Source organism: Podarcis muralis, chromosome 17 (assembly GCF_964188315.1).
Source record: "Podarcis muralis chromosome 17, rPodMur119.hap1.1, whole genome shotgun sequence".
In the NCBI taxonomy this organism is placed as follows: domain Eukaryota; kingdom Metazoa; phylum Chordata; class Lepidosauria; order Squamata; family Lacertidae; genus Podarcis; species Podarcis muralis.
This window is the reverse complement of record NC_135671.1, coordinates 30596275-30614329: the sequence shown is the minus strand read 5'-3', so window position 1 is coordinate 30614329 and position 18055 is coordinate 30596275. Positions and strand designations below refer to the sequence as shown.

The 18055-nt window shown below is 41.8% G+C and overlaps 1 protein-coding gene across 21 annotated transcripts in view; it reads right to left on the bottom strand.

Moving 5' to 3' along the window:
- RIMKLB (ribosomal modification protein rimK like family member B) overlaps positions 1-18055 on the bottom strand; it is a 46689-nt gene that overhangs the window by 22704 nt on the left and 5930 nt on the right. For all 21 annotated transcript variants that reach the window (XM_028712967.2, XM_077921408.1, XM_077921409.1 and 18 more), the window contains exon 3: positions 10835-11054. In XM_028712967.2, the coding sequence (XP_028568800.1) occupies positions 10835-11009 (175 nt within the window). In that variant the 5' untranslated portion in view covers positions 11010-11054. The remainder of the gene's footprint in view (positions 1-10834; positions 11055-18055) is intronic.

The following is an 18055-nucleotide window of genomic DNA, read 5'->3' as shown; positions in this document are numbered from 1 at the left end:
TTAGCTGTACATGGCTTAGGTTGCTGCCTGCCCTGCCCCCACTGGACATTTTTCAACCTCCACATTTACGGAAGGCAGTAAACTAAGCAAGTTCATGTGCTGTGCTGTGCTATCCCTTCCCCTTCCCCAATCCTGACCTCATAATTTTATAGAAAGAGCAGTAGACGACAAGACACCGCTGCAGCACACTTCATTAGCTGCAAGCGAGCACTGCCGCATTGCAGCTGACTTGTGCTTGTAAAGAAGTGTGGTTACAAAGAGAGATGCACATAATTTCAGATCAAATTCTCAAGCACTGTCACTAACCAAAACAGGGTATTTACAAACTAGATACCAATGAAGGAGCCTATCATGATCTCTTACACGTGCTAGAGGATTGTTCCAATTTGACAGAAAGATGACTGATGTTATCAAGAGTGTCTAGTCTGCCATGCATCCTCTCCTAAATCTCAAGTAACACCCGCAATATTTCCAAGACCATTCTCAACTCTGCATGTACTGCAGCGAAATGAACTCCCAGAAAAAAACCTCAAAAGCATTGGGGGAAGTAGCTACCACTACCACATCTCTAAAGAGTCACAGAAAAAAATCATCCCTTTGTTTAAACAGCATTCAGACAAAGTGCTTGTCAACAGTCTAAACATTGGTTTGGCCATCTCATCAATATCGAGTTGTTTTATGCAATCAAGGTTGTGCAAATTTGCACAATATTGCATTGAAAGGAAATGGAAAAGCCACTTACATCTTCCACAGAATTTCAGAAATGTAACTGTTAACACTGACTATTTAGCATAATGTCACATTTGCAGCATAAATCTGAAGTTAGTCAGGGTTAATCCGTTTAACTGAATTGACTTAGGTTACTGCCTTTTGTTAGTTTCAGAAATATAGTCCAAGTAGCAGTAAAATTGAGTCACCTCTACTGAGATACACTAGTGATTAGCTTCTATTTCTAAAAATACAAGACAACTCCCCCAGATGAAAAACAGAATCTGCCATTTTGGAAAAAATGAACGTTTATTTCAGTTTGTCTATTAGAAGCAGCTGTCAATCACCAGACTACCATTGCTACAAGCAGAGGTACAGGCTAGAAGCTACATTTTGAGCCGCACGGAGACTTGATTAAAATTGACAATATGCACAAAATTCCTCTGCTGTTGATTTTTTTGCATTTAGAAACATTTTTATATTTTTAACGTTTTAATCAGTTTTGTTTCTTTTGTAGGCTGCATCCACACTATGGCATTACTACATATGTAGGTCATTGATTGTGTGTTTGCACACCTTTTGTCCACATAAGAATTTTCAGATTTAGTGCCTCCAAATTCTATCTAGCTGTTTCCCAGACATGTTGGTTTGCAGTTTGTAGAAACAATTTTATTTGTTTAGCTCTAAGCCATAACAAAGAGAAAAAAGACATTCAGAGTGGAGTCACAAATGTGTTTCTTAATTTCCTGGCAGCCAACTCAAATAAAGAAACACACATGGTAACTTAATTTTTATTTTCCCACAGCAAAAAGCACACAAACTTACTTGAGGTAACAAAAAAATTCCTGCAGCTAAACTAAGACGGATATTTTTCACAAGGATCTTTCTACAGAGGACATTGAGTAATGTGGTGAACAATGTCATCTATAACCATTTTACAAAGACACAGAAATTCTGTTCCAAAGGTAATTTCTTACAGCAGCCATCCAGAAAGGTAGAGAGTAAAGCGCTAGGCCTTAATTCTGTAAAAGCAATTATACGTGCAGCCAATGTAATTAACTCCAAGCAATTAGCTGTCTGATGTTATCGAGACAGGAGTGCAGACATGATGAAAATGTGGGCTTGGGAGAGCATATCTTTGTTTGAGTCTGTCTTGCCATGTGACACCCAAAATCTTCCTGATGCAGTTCATGTGGAAAGCGTTGAGGCGTTGCTCCAGGTGGGTGTAAGTTGCCCATGTCTCACTACCAGAAAGCAGTGTGCTCAACACACAAGCCTGGTAGATCTTCAGCTTGCTATTGGCAGTTAGCATTACATTTTCCCTTTTGGAGAGATGAGCCATCACTCTAGCTGCCTTGCCAAGAAGCCTGTCCAACTCAGTGTTGATGGAGGTTGCTGCTTACGGTGAAGTCCAGATAAACAAAAGGCCTGCTGGTAGGTAAATAGATAGACAATCCTACAAATTGACTGCAGATTTGATAAAGTTTGGTGGGACAAAAGAAGAATCCAGCTTAGCAGTTGAGAACAGACCTTATACTTCCTTCAATTCAAAAGATTTGCTTACTTTCAGAGCCTGATAGAATCTAGAGCCTGACCTGTGACAGGAGAGCTTTTTTTAAAAAGGCAGGAGAGTAGAAACCCAACTGAATAGCTGATATGGGGCATTTTCAGTCTCTCTTCAGGGTTGCATGTAAAATTAACATGCACTGAGTGAAGTATTACTTCCTTTTGTCTGTCCTGATTCTCCTGCTATCAGCTTCATTAAATAGCCCTGAGTTCTTGAGTTATAAAAAAGAGGAAGAGAAGTTTCCCTCTATCAGTCTTCTAGACACACATTAACTCTTTAACAAATATGTATTTCTAATACTCTGGAAATACTTTTAAGCACTTCAGAATGAAAGAGCAGCAGTAATCTTAAAGAATAGTTTAAAAGCACTTGACAGCCAGTTCTGTGCAGGGAAGGTCAAGGCCACAAGAAACTGGAGTTTACAGCAATATGTTGCTGTGCTAAAAATAAAAATCTGAGGGTGCACTAAGGGCTACATGGCTTTCTATTGTTTCAAAGTGGTCATTTTAACACCATGATTAAAAACATGAGACCTCTCAGGCTAAGGCCAACTTGGGAATCAGCACTGAATTGAATCAATGCCCTATTGAGTTCTATGGCAAAATTCCTCATTAGCTGTAATCCATTCTTTTTGGGTTTTATGTGTCCTGAAAATACATTTTAGTAACTGAAACAGGCCAAATATAAATTAGTTTCAGATTCAGAAACAAAGAGATCCCACAAAATTATTTTTTCTAATTGATTTTAGAAAAAGTTATATAGAAACACAAACCACAAAAGGGAGAGGGGGAGATAAAAGAAAAAGAGAAGAAACAATGGGAGAAGGAAAGAAAAATAAATAACTTCTGATTAGTCTATCAACTATTTGTAAACATTATTCAACTCATCCACTCCAGTATTGCACCTAACAAAACCACCTTCTATAAACCAACATTATCTTCAGTCTTCAAACCCAAATGCCATTAATTCATTTTATCGTGCAAAAAATCTGTAAGAGGTTTTCGATCCTTAGCAAATGTGTTAGAAGTCTTTTTTCTCTGATTAAACATGTCAATTTCACCATCTCGGCTAAGTCCAGTAATGTTAACAACCACCCTTCCATTGTTCGTAAATATCAGTCTTTCCACCTTTGCACATATCAAAGTCTTGCCGCCATGATCTTCTGTTGGAATAAAGTTCCATTGGGGTCAAAGTTCCATTGACCCCAAGTCCCAGCAGGAAGAGATAATTAGAGAAAGGGATAATTTGCAGATCCCATGCCCATCCAGGCTCTTAACATGGCTTTTGGGCAAGATGTTGATGTTGTTCACCCCCATCAGGGTTCCCAGGAGCCGACTTCTCCACTTCCATCTCCATACGTAAAAAACAGCTTTTTCAGAGCATCAGAGGTTAATCCCCTCTGTTCATTCTTATCTCTAGAGTGAATTCAATAACCAAGATTTATGCCCTGCTTCCATCAATCACCACACAATTATCTCCATCAGCAACCTATCAACAAAAGACGTTCAGTCCCGTGTCCCTTCCTTGGAAGTCCGATCCCTTTTTAGAGATCAGTGTAACATTGCCTACTTCCCAGTCTTCTTGTAAAGAGATCGGTTTCAGGGCCATGGCTCATCTTCCGACAGTGGCAGTGCTGTGGGCTCAGGCGGGAGAAGAGTGTTGCAAAGCTGGAGATCTTTGGTAGGATGCTGCCACGGCCTCAATTGTGGTGCACACGCTGGGAGGTGGCAATGCAGTTACAGGCAATGGTGAAGTCTGAATACGGTGTTCAAAGCTTATGAATAGGGGTGTGTGCTGCCACCTGTGGTAAGCTGGAGACCTTCTGTCGGAGTCTTCTGTATCTGTCAGGACATGGCTGTTGTGGGGACTCAGGAATTGTCCCCCACATTTCTGATCAGATGCACACAGTGTGTGTATAGAGGCCGGCTACAGCGGCTGCCTGAGTGGGATGGGGGAAGACGACAGCAGGTGCGACCGCTGCTGTGGCAAAGAGGTGGCGGTGGTGGTAGCACCTGCTGCCTATCCTCAGGGATGCTCCTACCACCAACCCGCCCGCCCACCCACCTGTTGCAAGGTACACTTGTGCTTCCTGGCCTATTGTGGCTTCTGCTGTGCCTTTGGCTGTGGGTACTTTTGGCTCTGGGGTACTTTTGGTAACTGCCCAGTCACATCTCCCTGCATATGCATGTTTTTGGGTGGGTGGGGGCCTACAATAGCCTGTGTGGGCATTTGCAAGGTGTGCGTGCCGCGAGGAGCAGGGTGTGATGGTGATCTCTGTGACCTGGCCCTTCCCTGGTCATGTGTTGACTGGCTGCTGCACTAGGCACTACTGGGAACACCATGTGCACTTTATCTCGTTTGTTTGCATTCCTGTGCTTGTGATTGCAAGATGCTACCCATGGGCTATATGTGAGCAGCCTCACAATTCCTTTGCATCTGATTACGGGGCCCAAAAACTCTCTCTGTGCATCAACAGAAGGCCACAGTTCCCATGGTGATGCTGGCTAAGCTGGCTCTCCTGTAGTTTTTTTTCCATTTCCCCAGAATGGGCCCAGCCTAGATAGCACTTCTTTCCACCTAAGAATCCTGAAGAAACTCTGGATCTGACATACTATACGTCGGCTTAATAGAAGCTGAGGTAATTTATACTAGCTTTTTGTGCTCAGGATCACTCCCTTAACTTTGTAAGCCCCCTCTGCCCCCTGCCCTTTTTTGTGACATCTTTATAACGTTTAGGGGCTACTTCGAGGTTTGACGCCGTGTGCGCATGATTGCGAGACATTTGGACACGCCTAAATTGGCCATTGCCTGTACAGGAAAGTATTTTGTCCAGTACAATCACCTTTCTTATTTATATAAAGACGGGATAAAAGAACAAATAAAATCCTTTCAACAGAAAATGGGAGAAATAAGATCACAATTAAAAGTATTTATGAATCAGACTTTATTAGAAGTAATGTAATATGAAAACTAAGAGTCAATATGTTTTAAATGCATCTTTGTCATAATCCAAAGAAAGCACTTTTCAAATATCACTTGCTGTTGTATGTAAAAAACAAGTTGCCCAGCTTATTTGGAAAAGTGGACAACAAAAGGCACAAGAGAAATTTCCAGGGGATAATGGAATTATTTATGGGGGAAATTAATATAGAATAGATTCTACACTAGAGGAAAACTGATTTAAGATGTTATCACAATAAAAATAAATACAACAATTTATTTATTTCATAAAATTTATATACTGCTTGATTGTAAAACAAACAAACCTCAAAGCAATTTACAGATTAATATTTAAACAATCAATAAAACTCGATTTATTGCTGGAAGTGTGGAAACAAAAGTGTTTTGACCATTGTTGGTGGTCCTGTGTTTATACTGAAACAGAGGAGTTGCTAGCTTTTGTCTCTCCAGATGGTAGATGCCAACTCCCATTAGCCTCAGTCAGCATCAAGGACTCTGGGCGCTGGATACCAACAACATTTAGAGAGTCACAGGTTAGCTACCCCTGTAACTAGATTTGTTTGGAATCAAATATTAAAAACTATTAATTTCAGCTTCAAAGTCTATGTTGGGATCCCCAAAAATATTCCCATTAGCAATATTTAAAAGGAACTGCACCCAAAGATAAATAAGAAATATTATTTTATTACAGGTGCAGTCAGAATACCATATGCTAAATACTGGAGGCAATGTGCTCTTAGGTAGCTAGCTAGCTGCTAAATAAATATTTAGCATTCTTACATACAGCTTTTTTTTTTTAACCTCAAAGTGATTTATATCAAAACAAAACATATCAAAGAATCACAAAAACAATCAAGATGGTAAATAATAGTAACACCACTACAGGCTTTTAAAAATAAGTTAAATTAAATTAAATTATTGCCTCCAGGCAGTGGTTCAACACCAATACCAAATTTCATTTGGATTGGATGGTATAGATATGTAGAACTTAGTGTCATCAGAATGCTGATTGCACTGGCCTGTAAAACCCCAATAGCTGCCCCCAACAACTTCAAATAGTTGTTAAACAGCATGGGGGCAGGATAGAGCCTGACAATGTTTCACGGGACCCAGCAATGGGGTCAATCAAATATTACCCACTGCTACTCTATGAAAAGGGACGCAGGTGGCGCTGTGGGTAAAAGCCTCAGCGCCTAGGGCTTGCCAATCGAAAGGTCGGTGGTTCGAATCCCTGCGGCGGGGTGCGCTCCTGTTGCTCGGTCCCAGCGCCTGCCAACCTAGCAGTTCGAAAGCACCCCCGGGTGCAAGTAGATAAATAGGGACTGCTTACTGGCGGGAAGGTAAACGGCGTTTCCGTGTGCTGCGCTGGCTTGCCAGATGCAGCTTTGTCACGCTGGCCACGTGAACCGGAAGTGTCTCCGGACAGCGCTGGCCCCTGGCCTCTTAAGTGAGATGGGCGCACAACCCTAGAATCTGTCAAGACTGGCCCGTACGGGCAGGGGTACCTTTACCTTTACTCTATGAAAATGACCAAGAAGGCAAAAGCAAAACCACTGTGTTATCAAGGCCCCAACCCACAACCTGCAGAGTCACTCCAGAAAAAGACCATAGTCAATGTTGTCAAAAGCTGCTGAGAGAAAGAGTAGGTTTAATAGGGTTGCACCTCCCTCATCTCTCCCTTGATACAAGTTATCAATTGGAGTAACCAAAGCTATAGTGGTGCCAAAAGCGGGAATAAAGCTGGATCGAAATAGATCAAAATGCATCTTTGAGGGAGGGGGTCTGATAATTGTGCCTGTCACCATGAAAGAGATTGTGGTGTGTGTCCCCACCTTAAGAGGCCCTGGATCCAGAAGGTATTGCACAGCTGCAAAATACCCACTTCTTGAGCAAGGTGTTCAAGAGGGTTATGGCGCTACAGACAAGCTTGATGAAATATAGATTATTTATCACCCCATAGGCCCGCCCAATCAACACACTTCAGTTAGTTCATATAAGCAGATATAAGCAAGGGTTGAGAGCAAAAGTAGTTGGCAAATTATAGAATTCAGCTGTCTTGCATAAAAATAACTTGAGACTTTATGGGTGGGTGTGAAATCAAGATATTTTTGAAAATGAGTTTTCTGCATGGTGCAGGAACACAATCAGAGTTGCTAGAGTAGGAAACCTGTTTCCATTGTTGTAATTTAGTGCTTTCACATGCAAATAGTACCTCTAGAAATTTGAACATATAGCTCTGCTTCCTGAAATAATTTAATGCAAGATGCCAGGGACTGAACCAGGAAACTCAATCACTAAGCTCTAGCCTCTGCCTTGAGAGTGTCACGTTTGGTTTGACAGATAGACTGTTTTGACTTAGACCAGGGAAACGTAAATTCAAATCTCTACTCATTCATAAAACTCACTTGAGCCAGACATACAAACTTATTCTCTCAAACAAACCTTTGGCAGATTAATGCATTACTTTCACTGGAAAAAAATTAGGATGAGATAGTACAAGATGGCCAGATAACAACATGCAGCACCATCTATACTATACTGTTGCAAGAAGATTTGAGGTGGTGAACTCTTTGCTATATTAACAATAAAAGTGAAATTGTCTGTTTTGCTTGCATAGCAGACTAGAATTACTCCAAGTGCATCAATGTAATGCCTGCCCTCCAGCCACACTACAACTGTGATCATTCCATGCCAGTGTTAGAAACAGAGATATGAAAGCTAGGAGCTAAATGGCACCTTAAACCTAGGTTATGGGTGCAACAACAAAATGTCTAGGCGCACTTTTTAATAATAAGAATACAAAGCTGAAAATGAATGAACTGCAGCTAAAATATTATGTTCACTTTTCATATGGTCTAGTCCTTCTCCTGCCCACCCCACTAATATTCTTAAGAGGGTCTCTTCTCCAGTCTTCAGAGTGTAGCTGGAAGTGGGGAGGCAGAAAAGGGTCCTCCTTTCCTTCCACTCTGCAGTTTTAATCTGAAATCTTAGGTGCAGCACTGTGCCCAAAGCTCAGAAACTGCTCTTGCTAATCAAATTCCCTGTTGCAAAATGTGCCTAGAACAATGGGAGTTTTGAACGCAGTTCCATGCACAAACATCAAATCTCCCTGTAGGAGAGACAAGCACAGGAACAATCCATGGCCACTACAGCCACAAATACATGTTTACTTAATATTCTCTAAAATTCAACACACATTTAAAAGATAGTAAAACTGATTAGGCAGTAGAGATTACATGGAGAATACAATTATGTAAGACCATCTCCCAACTGTCTTCTCCACTTCATTCCAGAGCTCCAGGTTCAATTCATTAGCCATGCATCCATTTTGTAATCTGGCAAGCCTGTCACACAAGATTCTTCTTCCTCTTCAGCTGTCCTTTATCCTCCCCTGTCTAAGCAACCTTGCCACAAGCACATTCTTCATTGCAGTGACTGACTTGACATATCCCCAGGTGGTGACAATTTGCCATGCAACGGCTGTAAAGGGCCAGCTGCTCAGCTCCAGGTTCACATAGCAAAGGCCTATTTACTTTGTACAAAGAATCGTAGCGTTGGAAGGGACCCAAGGGTCAACTAGTCCAACCCCTGTAATGCAGGAATCAAATGCAAGCCTCTTATTTACAATTGTCCTACAATGGCACCATCTTTACAAAGCCACTCCCCAATTATGTCATTTCATCCACAAAATCATTTTTAGCAAATAAGCTCTGCATTAAGTGGTCCTGTAATAAAAGCTTCTTTCCAATATTACTATTTTATTACAGCGGTATATCGGGTTAAGAACTTAATTCATTCAGGAGGTCCATTCTTAACCTGAAACTGTTCTTAACCTGAAGCACCACTTTAGCTAATGGGGGCCTCCTGCTGCTGCATGATTTCTGTTCTTATCCTGAAGCAAAGTTCTTAACCCGAGGTAATATTTCTGGGTTAGTGGAGTCTGTAACCTGAAGCGTATGTAACCTGAGGTACCACTATATTTTGTAGATGCTTACTCCCATTTTAAAGCTGTGTGGAACAGTGGATCACAAAGTTGCTCACAGCAGTTGGTGGCCTAGGCACCTCTGGGGAGCATGATCTTCCTGATTTCTTCAGGAACATGGTGAAGGGAAAGGGGTACAGTCCCTTCCAAGAGCTGATGTCCCTTCCAAGAGCTGATGTCCCTTCCAAGAGCTCAGGGTAACAGAAACAAGACACCACATCTCCAAAGTGCAGCAAGGAGGACATCATCATGTGAACCACAAACTGTGTTTGAATTACAAACCTATCTACCTACCCACAAACAACTAAGCTTGCTTCTTCCAACCCAAATTGCAGCAAGGAAGGCATTTTCAGTGAGGAGGGGGTTTGCAGGGAAAGTTTAACACTTCCCTCATCAACTGCAATCCCTCTTCCTGATTAGCCCCCATGGCAATTAGGCTTGCAAAAAACAACAACAACCCCAAAGCTCATATTGTTTCCAACAGAAGGATTTTTGCAAGCCTAATTGTAGTAGAGGAGAGGTAAGACAAGTAATGATGCTGTGGGGCTGACAGGGAGGCCCCTGTGGCTGCCCAACCCTGCTGTGCTATGTATAAAGAAGTCAGAGTTGAAGTTCATATCCAAGCTGAAGGTCTGCATAGTAAAGTCCTCATCCTTTCTCATAAAACAATTGGGCTGGAGTAGAGCCATGCCCATTGACTTTGGAAATGTTGCCATAAGAATCACAGGAGTCAGAACAGAATTGGAAACCTAAGTTATTTGTACTGTGAAAGTCTCTGTAGACAATGGTGGCGTGATCTAGTTCCAGCAAATTTTTATCTGCTCCCAAGAATTCTGCAGGAGCAGCAGTAGAAAAAGGGACACAGTCTACCCTGGTGTAGAGTCGCATGGAAGTCTATGTCTCAGCCACCATTTTAAAATTAAGGTGTAGCAAGAATATTAATAGCTAGAAATTGGAAAAGTGAAATCATACCAATAAAAGAGGAATGGAAGGATAAATTATTTGAATATCTCGAACTGGCAAAAATGACGGTTGAGATTAGGAGACAGCCACAATTTTAAAATTAAGGTGTAGCAATATCAGGGAATACATGCAGAGCCTTTGTGGTGAGTGAAGCTTTAATCTCTGCGACTGCTTCTACCCAGCACTTGGTACTCAGAGGGCCTCTCGAGCACTTGACAACCTGACTGTACACATGGCAAATTGGGGCAAATAATCTCTCTTAAACCAAAGCATTGGCAAAGGAGGCTGTGCTTAAGCCACTGATTTTTAAAGAGTTGACGCTCAGCCTTGAAACAATACTCAGGCAGAAAAATACGACAACGCTATTTGAAATGAAACACAAACTTTTCTTAGTTTTGCTTTTTGGCATTTATAATTTAACAGCTCACAGGCAAAGGCATTAGTGCCTGCAAGATTAGGCCAATGGCCCATCTAGTCTAGTATCTTGTTCTCACAGTGGCCAACCAGATTCCCACGAGAAGTCAGAAAACAGGACCCGAGTGCCATCACACTCTTCACAATTGTAATTATCAGCAGGTGGCATTCAGAGGCATAGCTGTATGATACACCATGTCCTCCCAACTGTCACCTTTCCATACAACCTTTATTCTTACCAAGGTTTCCTTGCTCAATGGTCAGGACCACTTCATCCATCACCAAAGCTCGGAAGTCCAGGTCCTCTTCACAACATTTGGCCTTGAGTGCTCTCAGGATTTGTTGTTGAGGGTAGTCTTCCCTAATTCGACGATCCGTTAAAAACCAGAGCCTGGGAGCAACCGAACTACACATCTTGAACTAGTCCCACAGACGTCAGGTCTCCTTTGAAAGGAATGTCTAGAAAATTAAAGAAAGAAATTTAGCACACAGAAAGGTTTCTATCTTTCTCATTTACTACTATTTATTTGTATAAAATGAGTAATGCATGTGATCAATTTAATCTCAATCCATTTCAATCCAGACTTCAATTGTGCACATGCCACACTCCTTAGAATGATTGCATCCTGAGTGTTCTTAAAACTGTCACCTTGGCTTACAGCATCCATTTGAAATCCCAACTGTGTTACTGAGGAAGATGAAAGCTGAAACATTTAACTAAACTGTCTTTGATACAACTGTTTCAATCAATCATTTATTTTTCATATATAAATAATGTTTGACAGTATCCTTTTAGGATCCAGGGCCTACTTAGGCTGTTTGTTTGCTTTAAGATTGGCAAGCAACACATATTTACTTAGTTCTATAGCAAAATATGGCAACATCAGGAAGATTAGTAACACTACTAAAAATGCCTTCACTGATAATCTCAAATACCATAGGGGGAGGGAGGATCCCTGTTCCTAAGGAGAATTTAATCATTTCCATAAACCATACATGCGAAACCTAGTATGAAATATCTCAAGGATTTAATACTGAGGTAGGATGGTGAAAGGGCCTGTATAATGAAAGGACGCCTGACTGGCAGTCAGACATTTTCATTCCAACACCGAAAGTGGGGCAACAAGAATGAGCTGTGCCCCTATCTGTACAGCCCCACCACAGGCACCCTTTCTTGGTCATGCTGGAGTGTGACAAATGTCAGAAACCTGAAAGTGGGTTTTATTACAGAACTACGGAAGTTGCCCTATAGTTTAAGATTTCTTGGCTTTTCAACACTCTTAGGTTTTATAATAAAAATCTTAAAAATCAAATAGTTTGTCATATTGGTATGAAATCTGACACAAAGACTCAACTTGATGAGAGGTATAATTTGGCAAAGAAAGTTCTAAAGAAAATGGCTGAGTTTCTACTTTGAGGTCCAAGGATCATACATTTCCTCTCCCTGCCAACCAATTCCTCGTTCGGAATGTTTAAATTATGTGTTGTGTTTTTTAAATCGCAGGCCTGTCACTTTCACTGGTTTGCAAATCCACTGTGGATTCCTGAAGTTACAAGTTTCGATGCTCATTTTAATCACTGTCAACTGATCCAAGGGCAAATTATGCAACATGTCTGAATGTCAGATCGAGACCAAGTGAAACCTGTTTCTCCAAGAGAAAATGACCCAGCAATGACTTGGGCAGACTATAGTACTGAATGTCAATAGTTAGAAAAAAAAGTTTCCTGTTCCTGCTCTATCAAGGGCCGCATGCTGATGGTGGGAGAAGCCAGAGCCAACACTGGGGCAAGGTTAGCTCACTTTCTCCCCGCTTACCCCACATTCTTCCTTCCTACCTGCCTAACAATATGCTAGAGAAAGTGACTGACTGTTCTTGCCAGAGGGCTTCCTGCTCCTCCTTCCATTTTTGCTTCCCCCTTGCCCTTTCCAGGCTCCTCCACCTGTATGAAATTAGGCCAAATGGGAGCAACATCCCATGTGTACAAGAGGATAACATATGTGCTCCTGCTGCATGCATTCATGCATAGTTACTGCTACTAAGTGTGTGTGTGCGCGCGTACACACACACACACACACACACACACACACACACACACACGAGGAGTGTTTGCTGCATACATGCCAGCATGTAATAGTGCACTTGTGTGTTTCCTGTAGCATAGGGGAGCAGCAAGTGTAACAATGGGTGTGAATCTGAACTTTTTCTGTGGATATAAAGAGAGAGCCCCATTATGAGGTACCTTTATCTTAAACATGACCTGGAAGGCATGAGTACATATCCTGATCTCCTAATTCTTAATGTAAAAATCAGTTCATTAATTCCATCTCACCACCAAAGTTTAATGATCACCCCCTGTAAGGAACTATCAGGTTTTGCATGGACAATTGCATCTTCCTCCAAAAGGTCATGATTGAGGAAACATGCTACAGTGGTGCCCCGCAAGACGAACGCCTCGCAAGACGGAAAACCCGCTAGACGAAAGGGTTTTCCGTCGCGGAGGCGCTTCGCAAAACGAATTTCCCTATGGGGTTGCTTCGCAAGACGAAAAAATCTTGCACGTCCCCGCGGGGTTTTTTTCACTTTCCCCCCCCTTTTCCTAAGCTGCTAAGCCGCCTTTCAGCTGTTCCGCTGATAACCCGCTTAACAGCTGATCGCGAAAAACCGCTAGACAGCTGTAGCGCTAATCCGCTAAGCTGTCAATGGGGTTGCTTCGCAAGACGAAAAAACCGCTAGACGAAGAGAATCGCGGAACGGATTCTTTTCGTCTTGCGAGGCACCACTGTATAAGGAAGCTATATAAGGTACAGTCATACCTCATGTTACGTTCTTTCAGGTCATGTTCCGTAGCGACCTGGAAGTACTGGAAAGGGTTACTTCCGGGTTTCACCGCTTGAGCATGCTCGCAAAATCTAATACTTGCTGGAGGTGTAAACAGGCAGAAGGGACACTGTTTCACATGTGATGGGGTTGCAAAAAAAATTAAGAACTTCTGGGATATTATACATGAGGAGCTAAAAAAAATGTTTAGGCAAACCTTTATAAAGAAATCAGAAGCTTTCCTTTGGGGCATTTTAGATTCAGATATCCCAAATGAAAAAAGAGAATATTCTTATATGCTACAACGGCAACAAGAATATTAATAGCCAGAAATTGGAAAAGTGAAATCATACCAATAAAAGAGGAATGGAAGGATAAATTATTTGAATATCTCGAACTGGCAAAAATGACAGCTGAAATTAGGAGACAGTCTAACCAAAAATTCCAAAAGGAATGGGAAATTTACAGAGATTATCTAAAAAAAACAGTGTCCTGAAGTCAAAACCTGGATTTGCTTTGATTAATTTTCACAAATCACAACATGGATTACAAGTATGGTATGTGGAAAACTGTGGAAATGAAGGAAGGATAAAAGGAGCAGTTTAACAAATAGACAAAATAGATCAGGGTTGAGGCAGACGAAAGTCTATTAGAGAACAAAAGGAATTGGGATTAAAGAATATGGTGACATAAATCCGTATGTAAGAACTTATGGATTTATGGTTGTATGTATGCGTGTGTGTGTGTATTCCATTTTGGTTGTTTTTGTCATTTTATTATTTTACTGTGTGTGTTTGTTCATCAAGTAAGAAAACTAATAAAAAGCAAACAGGAAAAAAATGATTGAGGAAACATGCAAGATAACCAGTTAGTTGTTTTGCAGGAGGATCATGACCTTTAGATTTCAAAATGGGTAAGGTAAACAAAATGACAGACAGACAGGAACTTGTAGTAAGTAAACAATGGTACAAAGGAATACTCATCCAGAAAGACCCCTCCCCTCTCCATAAGGGTGCATTGGTAGAAAATTGTACTTAAAATTCCAGATTTGCAATTGCTGGGTAGCTCACAGGCTCTAATGGGACCCTCTACTCTCAAGGACCAGCTTCATGCATCACCTGACCATGGACCAAGAAACAAGTGAGAGAGATGCTGTAGCCTTGCTGGTACAGTAAATCAATGGGGAGAGCTCAACTCTTATGCAGAAGGTACAGATCTCTCATTCCTGAGTTGGGTTCCTCTTAGGGATACCTTCCCCTTTTCCTCTCTACTTTTAATGTGAGTTTGTGGCAAATTGCTGTGCCTATTCTTCAGACTTTTGGGTGGTTAGGGATTTTTTTTACTCTTTAAGATCAAGGTGGGTATGTACTGTATGATTTTCTATTCGCTTATATGTTGCCTTGCTGCCCGAAGCAGCATCCATTATTATAATTATAACTATTAAATTTGTATGCCATCCTTTATTCATAGATCTCGGGGGTGTTCTCAACATAAAAATATAAAAACACAAAATACCTGATAAAAACAATAACAAAAAGCCCAATAACCCCCACCCCACAAACACATTTTAAAAGGGTGTAAGATGTTCATCAGCTAGAGGCTTTTTTAATTTCATGTATGCTCCTTTTATTTCATGCAATAAACCAGTCTTTCTTTATTCCTCTGATGTGTGAACCTCTTGCTGGGCATGAAGTTACAGGTAGGAACACATATTCATAATGAACACACACACACGGACTCCAGCAAAAAATCCTAAATCTTTTGTGAGTGTGTGTTGAGAACAGCTCATAACGGAAGAGTTTCTATTCCTTATTTGTCTGCCCACCTGTTCCACCACTGCTTCATGCAAGCCACTGAACAGTGCAGTGCCAGTACCACCCCAAAGCTCATCAAACCATCTTCTGGGGCAACAATGAACTACTCCGGGAGTGGAAAGCCTTTTCTCTCTGGTGTGCCAAGATCTTTATCTGCCCAAACCCTGCAGGCCAAGTTTGACAGGTGGATAATAATGTCAGATTATAGCTAATGACTAATTTAGGCATGTCTGAATAACGTGCATGTACGGTGGTACCTTGGGTTACATACGCTTCAGGTTACATACGCTTCAGGATACAGACTCTGCTAACCCAGAAATAGTACCTAGGGTTAAGAATTTTGCTTCAGGATGAGAACAGAAATTGTGCTCCGGCAGCAGGAGGCCCCATTAGCTAAAGTGGTGCTTCAGGTTAAGAACAGTTTCAGGTTAAGAACGGACCTCTGGAACGAATTAAGTACTTAACCCGAGGCCTCTAGATGCGAACGGGATCCGTTCTGGAGCCCCGTTTGCATCTAGAAGCAAATGTAACCAGCGATGGCACGTCTGCGCACGCGCACGGCGCTTTTCGCCGCTTCTGCGCATGACGTCATTTTGAGCGTCTGCGCATGCGGCGAAACCCGGAAGTAACACTCCGTTACTTCCGGGTTACCACAGAGCGCAACTCGAATGTGCTCATCTCGAAGCACATTCAACCCGAGGTATGACTGTACGTTGAAACCCAGAAGTAGCCCCCAAACATCATAAAGACATCACAAAAAGAGGCAAAGCAGGCTTGCATGTGCTCCACTGACATGAGCGGGGGGTTTTTTACACCTCTGAAATGTGTTCCTAATAGAAGTCACTTGGAAATTCATTTCACTTGGAAGTCACTTGGAAAGTGAGGGCCACACCTTCACCTGCCTCCCACCTGATATTGTATATGGTATTACGGGCAGGGGAGGATGGTTTGGGAGAAACAACTCTACACACCAGATTAGGACACCTGCTTGACCTAATTTAGCCCACAGGCTAGGGGTTTCCCCAATCATGGATCACACTGTATGCCTAGCACATTTGCTGCACTATTGGGCAAACCAGGAAAGCAATAAACAGGAACTAAAAGGGGATAATAAAAAAACAGTCTAACTTGCAAGTTTGGTATAAACATCATTATGATAAAATATATGATGGGGGACTGCCAGCCCTGGGACCTAATTAGATCGACCAAGCTTCCCCATTTCAGCCAAGTCATGCCCAGCTGCCCTACATTGGTTGTCATATGGGGCACCAGGCATGGGGCCGATGAAAGCCCAACTCAATATAAAAAGGGTGTCCAGGCACAAAGCCCTATTAAAAATGCAGGGCAAAAACAGCACTTTTAAATGGGCTTTTGAAGGCCCCTGCAGGTAATAAAAAGTTACCCGACATCACCGTGATGTCAAGTGTTTGCCGTGCGGATGGCTCTGTCCCCTTACTAAATTTTACCCGCATGGGGAGGGGAAATAATGACCTGGACCGCTGGCCAGATTCAGTCCCCACCCAATATATATCATGAGTTTTCAACACAAAGTGGTTTCATTTCTAACTAAATAATACAGTGGTACCTCCGGTTACGAATTTAATCCATTCCAGAGGTCCGTTTGTAAACCGAAACTGCTCGTAACGTGAGGCACGCTTTCACTAATGGCACCTCCTGCTGCTGCCGACGCACGACTTCTGCTCGCATCCCAGGGCAAAGGCCGCAACCGGGAGCATCTACTTCGGGGTTAGCGGAGCTTGTAACCCGCAGCGTTCACAAGGGGGATAGTACGTAACACGAGATTCCACCGTAGAAGCAAAGTGTAGTTAATTTTGCCATGCCTCCTATCCTACTACAAAAAGGGTTCTTAGGCCAACTGTGGCAGCCTCAGCTACTTAAAATGAATAAAGTCACTCACAAAGTCTCTCTTGATTTGTCCTTGACTAGAAACTTGTGTCACCTTAAGGGTCTGTTTAAATACACTCATAGTTGCAGACACCATGCCTCACACTGACATTGCCACACTTTCCTGCAACTGTAGTTAAGATGACTCAGGAGGTTTTAAGGCTGGTCTGTTCTTGCTTGGTTGAGTTTAAGCCGGTTTAAGCATTAAAAAGGTGGGAGAGATACCTTCTTGCATTTGCATACAACACTTCCCAGATATAATCTTCATGCAAAAAATGCTGCTCACTATACTAATATGTTTAGCAGAAACATATGGGGACCAAACCCAAAGTTGTCTTCAGATGTTAATACACACCTAGGTCGCACTATTGACACCTACTGAAGAATTAGTTATTAGTTATTCCACAATAATAATCCAACTAGCTAAATAGTGACTCCACTCCCACCTTTCAGAACTTTTTATAGGTACTGCATAAATTCAAAGTCGCATTAGTTGTTGAAAGTTCAGGTCAGTGAGTGTTATGTATTCTCTGGATTAAAGAGTTTAAGGCTGTGATCTCGTGCTTGGAGTACAAAGCTGAATGTGAACATAAAAAGCAGTTCGCTATCAAAAGATCACAACACAAATGGTTACCTGGTCTCTAAAATGCCTGGCTTATTGCTATCACAAGCCAATAAGAGCACTATTGTGGAATTTTGACTGAACTGGATAAGGCAGTTATCTCTTGCAGTCTAGTCCTTATAAGGTGAGCATTAAATACATCAAAATGGCCATCTTAAGAGTAGCTAGAGACCTGCAAATCTGCTTTTTATATACAAGAAACATTTTCAAGCCTATCCCCATATAATTGGTCTGCTTTAAGACAACAATGGTGCAAACATTGGAGAACCTAGTCTCTGTGGACCATCAAGCCATTTTCCT